This window comes from Salvelinus namaycush, chromosome 18 (assembly GCF_016432855.1).
Source record: "Salvelinus namaycush isolate Seneca chromosome 18, SaNama_1.0, whole genome shotgun sequence".
Taxonomy (NCBI): Eukaryota; Metazoa; Chordata; class Actinopteri; order Salmoniformes; family Salmonidae; genus Salvelinus; species Salvelinus namaycush.
In genome coordinates, this window is record NC_052324.1 from 4,511,426 (window position 1) to 4,528,797 (window position 17,372).

At 42.6% G+C, this 17,372-nt stretch overlaps 1 protein-coding gene across 1 annotated transcript in view; it reads left to right on the forward strand.

Moving 5' to 3' along the window:
- The window catches only part of ccser1 (coiled-coil serine-rich protein 1), a 106,470-nt gene that overhangs the window by 9,667 nt on the left and 79,431 nt on the right, over positions 1 to 17,372 (forward strand). The window contains exons 4-5 of the mRNA XM_039013150.1: positions 2,651 to 2,741; positions 5,963 to 6,083. Coding sequence (XP_038869078.1) covers positions 2,651 to 2,741; positions 5,963 to 6,083 — 212 coding nt within the window. The remainder of the gene's footprint in view (positions 1 to 2,650; positions 2,742 to 5,962; positions 6,084 to 17,372) is intronic.

Genomic DNA, 17,372 nt, shown 5'->3' on the forward strand with positions numbered 1-17,372 from the left:
TTATTTGTTTTATTTTTTTACCCTACCTTTAACCTTGTCCATAAGAATCCCTTAGATATTTTGTAGGTAATTCATATTTTCTAGCTTCTGCATTTCCTGTGCACCTTGGATATTTCCTTCAAATTTTTACCAACAGACCAACAATGGTAACCATTTTTCTGTGTACCGCCACAAGATGGCAGTGTATCCCTTTGAAACATGACAAAAGGAGAAGGGGTCGTCATGTACATGATTCCTCAACCACTGCTTAGAAGTGGATGTCTTTGAAAATGTCATCAATGTTTACTGGGTCAATGGCTTCAAAATCTCAATGGATAAGATCATTGATTATGAGATTGGATTTTAATAACCTTTGCTTTGGTGACCCGTTATGGATCCAGTACAGCCATGAATGAACCCTTAAAATACATACAGTACCAGTCAAAGGTTTTTCTTTATTTTTACTGTTATCTACATTGTAGAATAATAGTGAAGACATCAAAACTATGAAATAACACATATGGAATCATGTAGTAACCAAAAAAGTGCTAAACAAATCTAAATATATTTGCGATTCTTCAAAGTAGCCACCCTTTGCCTTGATGACAGCTTTGTACATTCTTGGCATTATCTTAACCAGCTTCATGAGGAATGCTTTTCCAACAGTCTTGTTCCCATATATGCTGAGCACTTGTTGACTGGTTTTCCTTCACTCTGCGGTCCAACTCAACCCAAACCATCTAAATTGGGTTGAGGTTGGTGATTGTGGAGGCCAGGTCATCTGACGCAGCACTCCATCACTCTCCTCCTTGGTCAAATAGCCCTTACACAGCCTGGGGGTGTAAGGGTCATTGTCCTGTTGAAAAACAAATGATAGTCCCAATAAGCGCAAACCAGGTGGGATGGCGTATCGCTGCAGAATGCTGTGGTAGGCATGCTGTGTAAGTGTGCCTTGAATTCTAAATAAATCACAGATAGAGCTTTGCTGGTGACACTATCACACCTCCACCTCCATGCATCACTGTGGGAACCACACATGCAGAGATAATCCGTTCACCTACTTTGCGTCTCATGAAGACACTGCGGTTGGAACCAAAAATCAGACCAAAGGACAGATTTCCACCGGTCTAATGTCCAGTGCTCATATTTCTTGGCCCAAGCAATCTCTTCTTCTTATCGGTGTCCTTTAGTAGGGGTTTCTATGCAGCATTTGGCCATGAAGGCCTGATTCACGCAGACTCCTCTGAACAGTTGATGTTGAGATGTGTCTGTTACTTGAACTCTTTGAAGCATTTATTTGGGCTGCAATCTGAGGCTGGTAACTCTAATGAACTTATCCTCTGGAGTATAGGTAACTCAGTCTTCCTTTCCTGTGGCGGTCCTCATGAAAGGCAATTTCATCATAGCACTTGATGGTTTTTGCGACTGCACTTGAAGAAGCTTTCAAAGTTCTTGCAATTTTCAGAATTGACTGACCTATGTCTTTCTAGTTTTAGCGTTTCTTGCTTTAATATGGACTTGGTCTTTTACCAAATAGGGCTATCTTCTGTATACCAGCTCTACCTTGTCACAACTCAACTGATTGGCTCAAACACATTAACACATTAAATAACACACATTTATTTTTAACAAGACACCTGTTAATTGAAATGCATTCCAGGTGAACCTTATGAAGCTGGTTGAGAAAATGCCAAGAGTGTGCAAAGCTGTCATCAAGGCAAAGTGTGGCTACTTTGAAATATATTTTGATTTGTTAAACACGGTTTTGGTTACTACATGATTTCATATGTGTTTCATAGTTTTGATGTCTTCACTATTATTCTTCAATGTATAAAATAGTAAAAATAAAGAAAAACCCTTGAATGAGTTGGTGTGTCCAAACTTTTGACTGGTACTGTACAAAATGTCAATGCAAACAGTGACCTATAACGAAGCGTTTATGAAGTCCTCTTATGTTTTAAGTTTGTCTCTAGATCTCTAGTGTATCCATAGTAAACTGCCAAAATAATGGAAACACTTGAGTTAATGAGGGATATAAAGTATATTGAAAGCAGGTGCTTCCACTCAGGTGTGGTTCCTGAGTTAATTAAGCAATTTAAAAATGCTGGGCAGGCCATTATTTTGGCTACCATGGCTATGCCCCCATAGAATGGCAATGCCCCCATCCACAGGGCACAAGTGGTCACTGAATGGTTTGATGAGCATGAAAACGATGTAAACCATATGCCACGGCCGTCTGTCACAAGATCTCAACCCAATTTAACACTAATGGGAGATTCTGGCGCGGCTCCTGAGACTGTTTTCCACCACCATCAACAAAACACCAAATTATGGAATTTCTCATGGAAGAATAGTGTCGCATCCCTCCAATAGAGTCCCAGACACTTATAGAATCTATGCCAGGGTGCATTGAAGCTGTTCTGGCTCGTGGTGGCCCAACTCCCTATTAAGACACTTTATGTTGGTGTTTCCTTTATTTTGGCAGTTACCTGTATATGTCTGTATAGTGCCAGATCCCCCCCCCCCCACCTAACCTTACAAGTTAACACACTGGGCCCTAGTTATAGTCAACTCCTGACCCTACTCTGAAAGTAAAGTGCCATGCATCAAGCTTGTTGTTAAACTGTGTCCAGCGCACCGAGTCATACAGATGTCTCCATTGTGTCCTCAGGATGTACTGAACAATCTGGGCTCGTCTGAGCTGGATGAGGATGACCTGATGTTGGACCTGGATCTCTCTGATGACCAACGCCAGCGTCACGGTATGGACACTCCCAATCCATTCAACAGCAAATCCACCGGCTTCATTCCGAATGGCACTATTCCTTACATTCCAAACTTGTTTTTACCCATCAGGCTCTGGTCAGAAGTAGAGCACTATATAGGGTGCCGTTGGGGACGCAGCCACCCTCTCTGCTCCTCTACTTCAGCCACTTGTCCAAGGAAACTTGGAGATTCTAGAATGACCTCTATATGTATCCAGGGACACACCCAAGTTCAAGCAGGACTAACTTGTTTGCTCAGATATTTAGGAAGTTTAGAATAGTTCTACTATAACTAAACCAAATACACTTGCTAGGACAGTTTTAAGCCAGTTCAGATGGTTTGTTCCCCCAGCATTGCTATCATTAGTTCCTTGATATTCTCATAACACTTAGCAACAGAAATGGTTAAATCTCAAGGCTTTTGATAATTTTTAAATATTTTCTCAGCAGCAGAAGACTGATTTTAAAACAAGTGTTGAGTGCGTCATAGGGAAGTGTTTTTGTAAGGATTTGTTTTTATTTTCTTACATTCACAAACTTTGTGACATAACCTCACTGGTTTTTATGTATCCTAAAGATATATTATGCATTATGTAAAGAATTGCAAAACAGAAATTACTGAGAAACAATTAATTGCCCTTATATGAATGCAAGATGAACGCAAAGATGTAGCCTATTATTAGGAGCAGGATGTGTTTGGTGACTTGAGTGGAGACAACAGGCCAGATATGCCCCTTAGTTGACTCTTATCTAACGGGAGGTCTGAGTCAGTTAAACAAGACTTTCATATCTCTAGGCATGCAACATCTACGCAGGCTTGGATAATTACCTTCAATCTTAATTCTCTTAACATCCCTCTTTTTGGAGGTTGCATCAGAACACGCAAAAGTAGCAGTAAACATGTACTGAGGGCAAAGCCTCTAGACAGAGAGCTTCCCAGGATGTCATCGCTAATACACACACAAAACATTTTTTTGCATAGTACGTTTTTTCTTTATACAGTGCTTTCGGAAAGTATTCGGACCCCTTGACTTTTTCTACATTTTGTTACATTACAGCCTTATTTTAAAATGGAATAAATTGTTTTTTTCCCCGCATCAATCTACACACATAAAGACAAAGCAAAAACAGGTTTTTAGAAATGATTGCAAATGTATAAATGAAGAAAAACTCACATTTACATAACTATTCAGACCCTTTACTCAGTACTTTGTTGAAGCACCTTCATGGCAGTGATTACAGACTCAAGTCTTCTTGGCTACAACACAACTACAGCACAACTGTAATGGCTTGGCTTGGCACAACTGTATTTGGGGGGGGGGGGTTTCTCCCATTTTTCTCTGCAGATTCTCTCAAGCTCTGTCAGGTTGGATGGGGAGCGTTGCTGCACAGCTATTTTCAGGTATCTCCAGAAATGTTTGATCGAGTTCAAGTCCGGGCTCTGACTGGGCCAGTCAAGGACGTTCAGAGATTTCTCACAAAGCCACTCCTGCGTTATCTTGGCTCTGTGCTTAGGGTCGTTGTCCTGTTGGAAGGTGAACCGTCACCCAAGTCTGAGGTCCTGAGTACTCTGGAGCAGGTTTTCATGAAGGATCTTTCTGTACCTTGCTCCGTTCATCTTTCCCTCGATCCTAACTAGTCGTCTCTGCCGCTGAAAACATCCCCACAGCATGATGCTGCCACCACCATGCATCACCGTAGGGATGGTGCCAGGTTTCCTCCAGACGTGACACTTGGCATTCAGGCCAAAGAGCTCAAACTTGGTTTTATCAGACCATGAGAGTCCTTTAGGTGCCTTTTACTGAGGAGTGGCTTCTGTCTGGCTACTCTACTATAAAGGCCTGATTTGGTGTAATTCTGCAGAGATGGTTGTCCTTCTGGAAAGTTCTCCCATTTCCACAGAGGAACTCTGGAGCTTTGTCAGAGTGACCATCAGGTTCTTGGTCTCATCCCAGACAAAGGCCCTTCTCCCCCGATTGCTCCGTTTGGCTGGTTGGCCATCTTAGGAATAGTGTTGGTGCTTTGAAACTTCTTCCATTTAAGAATGATGGAGGGCACTGTGTTCTTGGGGACCTTCAATGCTGCAGAAATGTTTTGGTACCCTTCCCCAGATCTGTGCCTCGACACAATCCTGTCTCGGAGCTCTACGGACAATTCCTTCGACCTCATGGCTTGGTTTTTGCTCTGACATGCACTGTCAACTCTTGAGACCTTATATAGACATGTGTGTGCCTTTCCAAATCATGTCTAATCAATTGACTCAATCAAGATGTAGAAACCTCTCAAGGATGATCAATGGAAACAGGATGCACTTGAGCTCAATTTCAAGTCTTATAGCAAAGCGTCTGAATACTTATGTAAATAAGTTATTTCTGTTTATTTTTAATAGATTTGCAAACACTTCAACAAGCCTGTTTTCGCTTTGTCATTATGGGGTATTGTGTGTAGATTGATGAATTGTTTAAGAATTGTAAAAAAACAAAACAAAAGTAAAACATTTTTTTTAGAATAAGGCTGTAATGTAACAAAATATGGAAAGTTTGAATACTTTACGAATGCACTGTATACTAGCCTAAAAGGTTCAGACTGTGCTGTGAAATCCCTGCAAAGAATTGATAAATCGCACACTTAAAGTGAAGTGACGATGTGACTTACTGAAAGAGAGAATTAAGTGGAAAGTCTCTCACACTAACTCAAATTAAAACACACACACACACACACACACACACACACACACACACACACACACACACACACACAAATGCATGGATGCTCCTGTTTTAGTGCTCTCAGGTTGCTGCTTGGCATTTTTATTAAGAACCAGGCAGTTTCACAGCAATTTATGGGCTGCTGAGCTGAGCCACATTCAGTTTTACCTTGAAACTGAGCAAATCCACATCCCTTTTTTAAAGATCTGGTTATTTCTGATTATCAAAACTGTTTCCTTAGTAGTTTCTGCATTAATGAAACGTTAAAACAGATGCCATTGTGTATTTTACTCTGCACTGTGAATGTAAAGGAAATATTTGATTTCTGTAGTATAGTGTTCGCTTTTAAATACTAACAACATTCGTTATAGCATATTGTCCAGGGTGGACTACTCTAAGCATGTTGTCAACTCTGTAAACGCAAGCCTGTTGTGCCACACGGCATTGACTCAATGGTTTTGTGTGTGTGTGTGTGTGTGTGTGTGTGTGTGTGTGTGTGTGTGTGTGTAGTATTCCGAGAGGACTCCAGCCAGTCCCTAGCCTCCTGCCTGAACCTGATGCATTCCCCACTGGAGCCCAATGTAGACAGGATCCCTGGCAGGGAGCCCAGAGACACCACCATCATCCACAGGTGAGAGAGCCCTGCATCTATACCTAGTACATCATACTACAGCTCTCACTACACCTATAATGCTCACTACAGCTCTCCACCTACACTGCACTTAGACCCACACTTACACTTATAACATTCACTACAGCTATCACTCATCCTTCACACATTCCCAACAGTGAGCAGTCACTGTATTTCCATGCAGAAAGGAAGGAAGGCTCATTACAACTCCTTAACAGAAAGTCCCATTGCTCTTTATAGGAAGCCGTTATCACACAAAGCCATTAGCGCCAAACGCTTCCTTCCAGGGGTGGAACTGATTAGGTAGAACAATGAGAGCCACGAACAGGCATGGATAAAATTCTCATTGCAACTAAAGCATTGCTATCTTAATTGTTTTTTATTAGAGAAGCCTTTTGATGTGGCCTAGCAGGAAACGCTGATGGAGATTATTGCGATTAATGTGTAACATGTTATGTGTACCCCATGGAGATGAATGTAACGTTCTGACTATAACTATTGTTCCCTGAAGGAGGGAAACGAGGTACAACATACTATGGGGAGTTGCACTTTCACGTCTTCGGTTGTAATCATGCCTGACAAGGCCAATGTAATCTGTCTCACACTGGAAGCCCCACCTTCCACAGGCGATAAGTGTGAGGCTTGGTTTCATTCCTTCAATTTAATAGCACTCTTCACAGAGCCCAGGAACTGGCGGCGTTGGGCCAAATGGGTGTTTTACAGTGTTTGCTCCACTAAAAGTTTAGTGATTATGCTGCGGGACTTAGAGGTAATTTGTGGTTTAGTACGGTACCCTGCGTCACCACTTCATTGCTCCAGACCAGCGCAAGGGGGAGTTAGAGCACTGATTATGCTTTTGGGTCACACTGTCTCTAACTGACAATGAATGGGCGGCATACACAACATACGCGACATACACAACAAAATTACTTGTCATGCGCAAAGTCCTTACTGACTTGTCAAAACTATAGTTTGTAAACAAGACATTTGTGGAGTGTTTGAAAAACAAGTTTTAATGAACCCAACCTAAGTGCATGTAAACTTCCGACTTCAACTGTATGTGCATACAGCTCTCGTGGAGGGCGTCCTTGCGTACTGAACGGTAGCAATGACATTCGGAGGTAAACCTCTAGCCATTAAATTGGCCCTCACATGGACAGGCCCATAGGAACCAAATCTCTGGCCTCACATGCCAAACCTGCCTGTGCGCCCTGGGACGACAGGTCCGCTTTAAAGGTGAATGGTTTCCGTGAACCAAGGCTGCCTGGTCCAACGGGAAGCTACAAGAATCAATGATAAACCCTCCCAGCCACAAGAATGAATTATCAGCCCTCCCTATGAGATAGCAGATCTGCACCTGAGTTGAGGCAACCGGGAACATGCATCACCAAAAGTGACAGCAAATGCGCACTGCTCCGCAGCAAGGAGGGGGAGGGACTGTATCCCCCCCTGCCTGTTGAGTATGCAACTGTCGTCATGTTGATGGATCTGACCAGCACATGCCGGCCCGAAAAACGTGGGAGGTGCCTGAGCGCCATGTACATCATCAGAAGTTCCAGGTAATTGATATGCCGGGCACTCTGTGACACTGAAGTGAGTAACCCTTGCACAACTCGCCCCACCCTTGGTGCGACGTGTCGGTCGTGATCATATTGCGGAACAACGCCTGGCCCCTGAGAACCGCTTGTGACAGTAGCCGGGGATCCCTCCACTGGGCCAGTGCTGAAGGCATGTTGTGGGCAACTGAATCAACCGGTCTAGGTGGCGAGATGCATCCAAGCGCATGGTTAACGTTCAGCACTGGAACAACCACATCAATAGTAATCCCAGGGGAATGTCCACTTTCATAGAAGCCATCATCCCCAGTAGGTGCATGGACTGGCGAAAACATACTGTGCACCTCAACCAAATTTGGGCTATGCAGAGCTGGAACCTGGACACCCTCTCCGGGGATAGAAAAAAGCAAAGGGGTCGGGACTTTATGCCCCGTTCTAGACTTGTCCTCAGCAAGCATCTCAGAGTTCGCACTTTCAAAATGCTCTCAAATCAGCGGCTGTCACAGTCTGTGCACTTCAGTGATTGGATTTACCACCATCAACCTAAAGGATCTGTACTTTCATGTGCCCTTGTGCCCATATCACCGACATTTTCTGTAGTTTCATTACAAGACCATAGATAGTCTGAGTTTTTAGTCCTCCCATTCAGCTTGTCCCTCTCACCTTGCATCTTTTCAAAGGTGATGGCAGCAGAGTCAAGGGAACAAGCAGTGTTACACACATCCACACAGTGTTACACACACACTTGTTCCTGTACCCAAGAAAGGAAAGGTAACTGAACTAAATTATTATTGCCCCGTAGCACTCACTTCTGTCATGAAGTGCTTTGAGAGACAAGGTAGAGGTGATATGATCCTTATCTGACACCCTAGACCCAATTCAATTTGCTTACTGCCCCAATAGATCTGATCCAGGCTGATGTCCCATTTTCAGTGTCTAGGTTTTCTTTAAACCAGAAAAGGAGCTGAACTAAGCACCTCATAGGGACTAGTGAGCTACAGGCAGGAATCAGCAATGAATCCTAATAATGAGCCACCTATGCAGGAGTAGTGCCCTCTTGTGGACAGAGAGCGAATCACCCAACTTATTACTCTCACTCCTTGAACACGCTTCCAAACTAAGTTGTGCTTCCATGAGACTGTGTGCCCTGGATGAAGCCCAGCCCCTTATGGACTCAAGTTGCTCCAGCAATGGATGACGTAGCACTCCGTTTGGCCGTAACCAAACGTGGTGGCACTGTCGTCACAGTAATGTTTTTGTGGAGGGACTCATCGGTCGCGCAGACCCCTTCTAAGGCCCCTTGCTCCGGGGGTTATCCAAGCCAAGTGCTCGGAGGCTGTTTCCTCATCAGAAGTACCCAGAAGCCCCACTCCCTCCAACTCCAGAAATTGGAAATAGGAATGTGATTGGCATAATGCTGGGTGAAATCTAGTAAGCTTCATTCACCTGAAGTTATGCATGCTAGCTGACGTTAGCCATGATGAAGCTTCTAGTCTAGCCTCTTTGACCACAGCACGGGATGTTTTTTGAATAAACAAGAAAATTAAAGCTAGCTACATATACTAAACAAGACAGCTACCCAAGCAAGTCCAACTTTAGGAAGTCAGAATATCTTGTAGTAGCTAGCTCGCCTCAGCAATTTGGATAACCTGGCTAGCACACTATGCAGTGTTTGTTAGTTAGCCTGGTCTCGATAGTCTACATAGGACCGGATCACCGAAGTGGGACCCGGACCCTTCTGGGAAGAGAGGCAAGCCGTGCTTAACCAAGGCAGACAGGAGGCGGGGGGATACCCACAGAACCTGGTCACTCTCTCTCTGAGTAGCCTCCCGTAACTGGCGACAGAGGGCACAGGAGCCGGTGAGAGAATCGACCCGACCAACGACCCAATCCATCTCCGCATCCCGCATCGGAAACACCAAGCCACCTAAAGCAGGGATCATCAACTTGATTCAGCCACGGGCTGATTTATTCATGAGGGAATGGTCGGGAGGCCGGAACATAATTAGTAGACTGCAAATGGACCGCAAGAAGCCCAAACGGATATAATATTTGATTAAAACATTGTTTCAAACCTTGCTTACATTTGTATACGATCACGTATTATGCGTGGGAATACTTGGGAACAGATTTCCCGAAATTAAATGTGGAGCTCATGGAGCTGATTTCATGGTGTTTTTAGTCTTATGTTCAACAATAATAATTCTGAAAATGTAAAATGCGACAAGTGTGACTCCATGACTTCTAGCTAAGCTAGAAGGGGTAATCATTCTCCTAAAAGAGAAAACAGAATCACTTAAATGATCCCGTAAATTCAATGTGTGGGTTATAGGACTTGAAACTGTCATGGAAGCGGGCAACCCCACTTCTTTCATGAGCAATCTTTTCTATGAACTGTTCGGGCAGGAGAAGCTGGGTCCCATGCTGCTAATTAACATTGCGCACCGCACGGGTCCTCTCCAGAATGTCTCTTGTTGTATGATTATACAATTCCACAGTTGAAGTCAAACAGTGAATTGTTCGCCTTGCGGTCGAATCGGGGGCTCTGATCTATGCATAGAATAGGATCAGCATCCTGAGTGCCGACACTAAAACAGAGGGGGCGACCTACAACGAGGTAAGATCCCTGCTACACAAGCTAAATTTGAGATGCTGCTTCATCCACCCAGCAAAACTCATCTTGACCTTCCAGAACACAACACACACATTCTCCACTGCCAAGGAAGCTCAAGACTTCAAGAATCACATCAAACCCAACACACAAGGGGACGAGTATGATGGAACCCGATCATGACTGGCTCAACAGGAGAATATTAACACAGTGACAATGCCAATTAATAAACAATGGACAATCTATTGATGTTCCACACGGACTGGGGCTGCTTCCTTCTGGGGCTTTTGTGGCATTGAATCCCTACATGGGCAAAATATGTTTTGCCCAAGTTTATTAGGTACACCTAGTACTGGGTCGGACCCCCCTTTGTCTCCAGCACAGCCTGAATTATTCGGGGTATGGATTCTTCAAGGTGTAGCATTCAATCGTTGCTCAATTGCTATCAAGGGACCTAACCTGGTCCGGAAAAACATTTACCACACCATTACACCACTGCCACCAGCCTGTACCGTTGACACCAGGCAGGACTCTGCCATCAGCATGATGCAATAGGAACCAGGATTCGACAGATCAATTCGTCAGACTCCTCAATTGTCCGGTGTTGGTGATCGCGTGCACACTGTAGCTGATTCTTGTTTTTAGCTGATAGGAGTGGAACCCGGTGTGGCTGAAATAGCCCATCTGTGACAAGGACCCATGAATTATGCGTTCCAAGTGGCCGTTCTGCACACTACTGTTGTACTGTGCCGTTATTTGCCTGTTTGTGGCCCGCCTGTTAGCTTGCACGATTCTTGCAATTTTTTTCTCGACCTTCTCTCATCAACAAACTGTTTCCGCCCACAGGATTGCTGCTGACTGTTGTGCGTGAAAAGCCCAGAAAAGCCCACATACTGGAACAGGCATGCCACGCACTGACGATCATACCACGCTCGAAGTTGCTTAGGTCAAACGCTTTGCCCATTCGAACGTTCAATCGAACAGTGACTGAATAGCTGTCTGCCTGCTTTATATAGCAAGCCACAGCCATGTGACTCACTGTCTTTAGGAGCGAGCCATTTTTGTGAACGGGATGGTGTACCTAATAAACTGACCACTGAGTGTAAGGTGGAAGTTATTCCCCTCCAAGTTCTTTTGCTACTGCTAATGAGAGTCCCTTATGGGCTAGTACACAATTGTTTTTATAATTTTTTATAAATGTATTATTGATGTCCCCATTCATTTCGGGCAGGCTATTGAATTTATCTCCCAGGGAGGACTTGGCCTACAGGCCATGATGAATTATTGTTTAGACTGCATTTCTTGCTCACATATCCTCTTTTTACATAGTATGTAGCACTTAAATGCTTAATAAAAATGTCAAGGGCAAATATATGTTAGTCATATAAACCATATTGCTAATAATAGATGACAATGGATTAAGAACTATTGCTCCTACAGCCACCGTATCCTATTTGACGGTTTAGGCTTGCATATCTGTTATTTACTTTTCTTCATTACCCACCGTAACTTATGAGGTTTGCTAACGATACTGTAAAGGTCTGAAAATTGTTACCTATTTTGTTTTAATTTGTAAAAAAATGTTATACCTAAAGACAAAAAAATATGCTCCTAAGAGACTCCATGTATAAGGCTGACACTCTCTGTTATGCTGCAGCCCGGTAATGATAGTGGGGGAGTGGAGGGGGCGGGGGAATGGTTTACAGGGAGGTTTTCTGGGTGGGGAAGAACCAATGGGTGAGTTTCCCTGTGGGTCCTGCTTTTTGTACACTTATAACACTAATGATCACAATTTTGTCATATAATTAATTTTCCAATGCTAGCTATTCTCTTTTGGAATTTGGAAGGCCTAAATTGTCCTATCTACTGTTCCAGCTGTCTTGATATCCTAGCAAGAAACCATATTGATATAACAAGAAACACACCTGCGTCATAAGGACGCACATAGAGTGCAGAACCATTTCTACAATCTGGCTGCTTTTTCATCAGCCTCAAACAAAAGCTGTAATCATAATGAAACTCAAAATCACCATCTTGGGTAAAGGGCGTAGACCAAGAACGCAGAATCACTTTTCTAAAATGTATCCATAATGTAAAGAGAATTGCTTTTATTAATGTGCACAGTCCAAATTCATATGATCCAAAGTTTTTTGATTCTCTGAACAGCATATTGTTGGAATTAACTGAATTCCATCTGGTTATTGGAACAGACATGAATGCCATTTTGGACATGGGGTACAAATATAATAAGACCAACTACAATCCACATGCAACCAAGCACATAATCCAGAAGCAAACAAATCCACTTTCTACTTAAACAGGCATAAAACATTTTCTCAAATAATATAAAATCTATCTACACTTCTATTTTCTAAAGTCAGCAAAATAGAAATTAGACGTGAGCTTGTCCAATCATCACGCCTACTACTGCCAATTACAAATGTCCGAATCTCCTAAAAGAGCCACAAAGATGGCGTTTCAACGTTTCATTACTACAAAGTCCTACATTCTGTCATCAATTTTAAATTGAACTAAATTAATGTATAATGATCCATTTCATTTCAATCAATGACTCGTGGATTCTATTGGATGCCACCAAATGTTTTACAAATGCAGTTGCATTATTTTTTATATCTGGGTTGAATAAATCACAATTATGGAAGATATCAGAATTGGAAATATTAACAGCGTTAGTGTTAACAACAACAAAAATTCAGACCAGGTAGCTATTATTCTTTCCAAAGTCAAGACCGCACTTAATTTATTGAAAAGACAGAGAGCCGAATTTGCCATCCATTGAGTTGGACTCAACTATGGTAATCGTCCCAGTTGTTTACTGCCCAACAAGCTAAGGAGTAATGACCAATTAGCTGATACAGCAACTATTGAATCTGAAACAGGGGAATTACTATCAGAACCCAAATTAATCAAATATTCTCCTGCTTTTTATAATTCTCTGATTTGTAAATCCACACCAAGCCAGACGAGAGCATGTGAGTGGAGTTGAGTTGAGCGGTCCACAATCCCGCTCATCGCTCACCACTCCAGCGCTTCATGTCCTTAACAACCATTCCACTAAAAACCTCTTCTCGCTCACAAGAAGAAAAAAAAATGCTGATCCATATTCGCTCCATTTGTTAAAATCACAATTTAACCAACACCCATGTATTTTTGTGACTATCTGGACCTACCATTTGGTTTTAATGTATTGAAACCAAACCATATGATTTTAAATGAAAAGTATTTTAATAAACAACATGAAAAGGTGACAGTAAGAAGTGCTCATCATTTCAAATAGGCTACTTAATCTAATAGGCTACCTAATTAAACAGCATACAAATAGGTCAGGAGCCAGACATGTAGCCAAAGAAGGAATGAAAATGAATTATTTAGGCTATTATTATGTATTTATTTATTTATTTATTATTAGCCTATTATCTCAAGGCTATAGCCTACAAATAAATACGTTGTGAATAATTTGCAAGTGCGACACAGTAGGCTGGCATGAACATTAAGCGCTCAGCATTTAAACAACATTTTGTTGTATTCAATTATTATAGTCTATAAATTGCACATACAGTGCCTTCGGAAATTCAGACCCCTTGACTTTTTCCACATTTCGTTAGATTACAGCCTTACATCAATCTCCTTATAATACCCCATAATGACAAAGCAAAAACAGGATTTTAGAAATGTTTGCTATTTATATATAAAAAACTGAAATATTAAGTTTACCTAAGTATTCAGACCCCTTACTCAGTACTTTGTTGAAGCACCCTTTGGCAGCGATTACAGCCTCAAGTCTTCTTGGGTATGACGCTACAAGCTTGGCCCACCTGTATTTGGGGACTTTCTCCCATTCTTCTCTGCAGATCCTCTCAAGCTCTGTCAGGTTGGATGGGGAGCGTGCTGCACAGCTATTTTCAGGTCTCTCCAGAGATGTTCAATCGGGTTCAAGTCCAGGCTCTGGCTGGGCCACTCAAGGACATTCAGAGACTTGTCACGAAGCCACTCCTGCGTTGTCTTGGCTATGTGCTTAGGGTCGTTGTCCTGTTGGAAGATGAACCTTCTTCCCAGTCTGAGATCCTGAGTGCTCTGGAGCAGGTTTTCATCAAGGATCTCTCTGTACTTTGCTCCGTTAATTTTTGCCTCGGTCCTGACTAGTCGCCCAGTCCCTGCTGCTGAAAAACATCCCCACCGCATGATTCTGCCACCACAATGCTTCACCGTAGGGATGGTGCCAGGTTTCCTCCAGATGTGACACTTGGCGTTCAGGCCAAAGAGTTCATCAGACCAGAGAATCTTGAAATAATAGCCTTGAAATACTAGGCTAATAATAATATAGCATAAATAATTCATTTTCATTCCTTCTTAGGCTACATGTCTGGCTCCTGAGTTATTTAGAGTGTTCTTGCTCACCTCCCTCACCAAGGCCCTTCTCCCCCGATTGCTCAGTTTGGCTGTGCGGCCAGCTCTAGGAAGTGTCTTGGTGGTTCCAAACTTCTTCCATTTAAGAATGATGGAGGTCACTGTGTTCTTGGAGAACTTCAATGCTGCAGAAATATATTTTGGTACCTTTCCCCAGATCTGTGCCTCGACACAATCCTGTCTCGGAGGTCTACAGACAATTCCTTCAACCTCATAGCTTGGTTTTTGCTCTGACATGCACTGTCCAACTGTGGGACCTTATATAGACAGGTGTGTGACTTTCCAAATCATGTCCAATGAATTGCATTTACCACAGGTGGACTCCCAAGGATGATCAATGGAAAAAGGATGCACCTGAGCTCAATTTCGAGTCTCATAGCAAAGGTTCTGAATGCTTATGTAAATAAGGTATTTCTGCTTTATGTTTAATACATTTGCAAAAATGTCTAAAACATTTCACTTTGTCTTTATGGGTATTGTGTGTAGATTGCTGAGGATTTATTTTTATCCATTTTAGAATAAGGCTGTAACGTAACAAAGTGGAAAAGGTCAAGGGGTCTGAATACTTTACAAAGGCACTGTAGGCTGTGACAACCTTAGACTTCAATAAAAACTAAACACAAATTAGGCCTTTGAATTCACTTTAAGGAACATGAGTTTGGCCATAGTCTGTGCCTTCAGGCTCATGTGATGGTGCCTGGAGAGCAGGCCAGCAGTGGAAAGTAACCTCTCCACACTTTCAAAGCCACTATGGATGCTAAACCACCCTTCGGGCCACTCTTGCCATGCTGGGCAGGGATGCAGAGTTTTTTAAAATTTATTTGTAGGCTGAAAAGGTTAAGCAAAATAACCCTATCAAAACAGAATTCTCCTTGAAAGAGTTAATATGTCAGGCCTATTGGGTCAAAATCAATGATAGCCTATAGACAATGGATAATAGAATGAAAATGAACTCAACTTTTTAAATATCCGATTTTTTGTTTAGAAATACTTTGCTACATACTTTCCTTTCTGTTCGCATGTGCACGCATTGCCACTGAAAAACAACCCCCACACCATGATGCTGCCGCCACCATGCTTCACCGTAGGGATGGTGCCAGGTTTCCTCCAGACGTGACACTTGGCATTCAGGCTAAAAGAGTTCAATCTTTGTTTCATCAGACCAACAGAAAAAGAGAACCTTTCCCGCCGTCCCCTAGTCTCGCACACAAACCAATTCGAGCGAGGGCTGCCTGAGCATGTGCCGAGACATACAAGACAACAAACGTATCTTTTAATTCATTGGGGCATGTCTCAAACCCAAACCCGGCTTGTTAGCTTTCGTTGTTTTGTTCGCTTTAGACATTTTATTTAGTAGCATGAATCGTTCCTGTTCACACAGAGGTGAAGAGCAGAATAATTGAAGGAATGAATCCGAGCCTCACGCGTATCACTTGTGGAAGGCGGGGCTTCCAGCGTGGTGCGTATTTCTTTGTTCTTGTCCGGCGTGATTGTAGATCCTTCAACCGAAGGCGTATGTTGTACCGAAGTTGACTGACTGAAAGTGAACCAGCATAACAGGGACATATTCATAGAATACATTTTGTGCACTTTTCCCTCAGTAGTAGATATCTGCTAAAACAACACCTGCCATTATTGTGTATATGTGCACCGTGGCAGATTTAGCAATATTATTGATTTGGCCGCACACTTGGAGGATAGGCTTATTTGAGCTTATAGAGTCTGCAATAAAGATTTGCAGTGTAGTTTGTTATTGCCTTCATTATTTCCTGCCTGACAAGTGTTGGATGCAGATTATTACTTTGTCTCGCTGTACTTTCATGTGGTCGACTTTTATTCGCAACTGCTGTGTTACCACATAGTTTCTGTGTTGGAGGTGTTGCCTCTTCCACGAAACGGGGATGTACTATCTGAAGTCCAATGAGAAATTATTGTCTTTGTTTTTGTTTCCAAAACGTTTTAAAACGTGTGCCCTAATGAACGCAACCCTGGAGACTACCTGGAAAGAGAGACCTTTTTTTTCTTCCAATCAGAGCTTGGAATGATTTGGCACCGAGTACTGTCAGTGACAGGGGCCCGCCTGACCTCAGAGCAAGGTCGCACAGCTCCAGAACTGGAGTGCCCCAGAAGCGCAAAGTTCCCCTCAGTTCAGACACATTTGTTTTACCCTCCTTAGAATTTATGCTTACGAAAAAAGATTGCTGTCAGAGTGCAGTATAACTGCAGTACGCTCTGATTATTGCATCCAAATTATTGCAATTATTCTGCAATTACTGCGTCCAAAATACCACAGTCGACTGCCATATTTGAAATCAAATTTCCACCCTTTCAATTTGCTTGTTGCCATGTGAACTCTGTCAGGCTTTTCGTTACACTTTTTTACTATTCAGAAGACATATTGACCAAGTGAAGGGCTCGCAAACATTTGATGGTGTCCAGATCAATCCATAAGGCAAAACCAGTGGCTGTTTGACAGCAGCCATATGTTTATTAAGCCCATTTGAAGGCTTATTTTAGTTGCTTGACAAAAAAACTCTTGGTTAATTGCTTTATTTCTCTGATTTGTTCTTTACTTGCGCTTTCTCTATCACTTGAGACGATTGCACTGAGTTATGACGGCATATGTGGCGATGATGTCCTGAACGGGTCGATCTTGCCAGATGTAGCGTTTTTAAAGATGATGCCGAGTGGTGG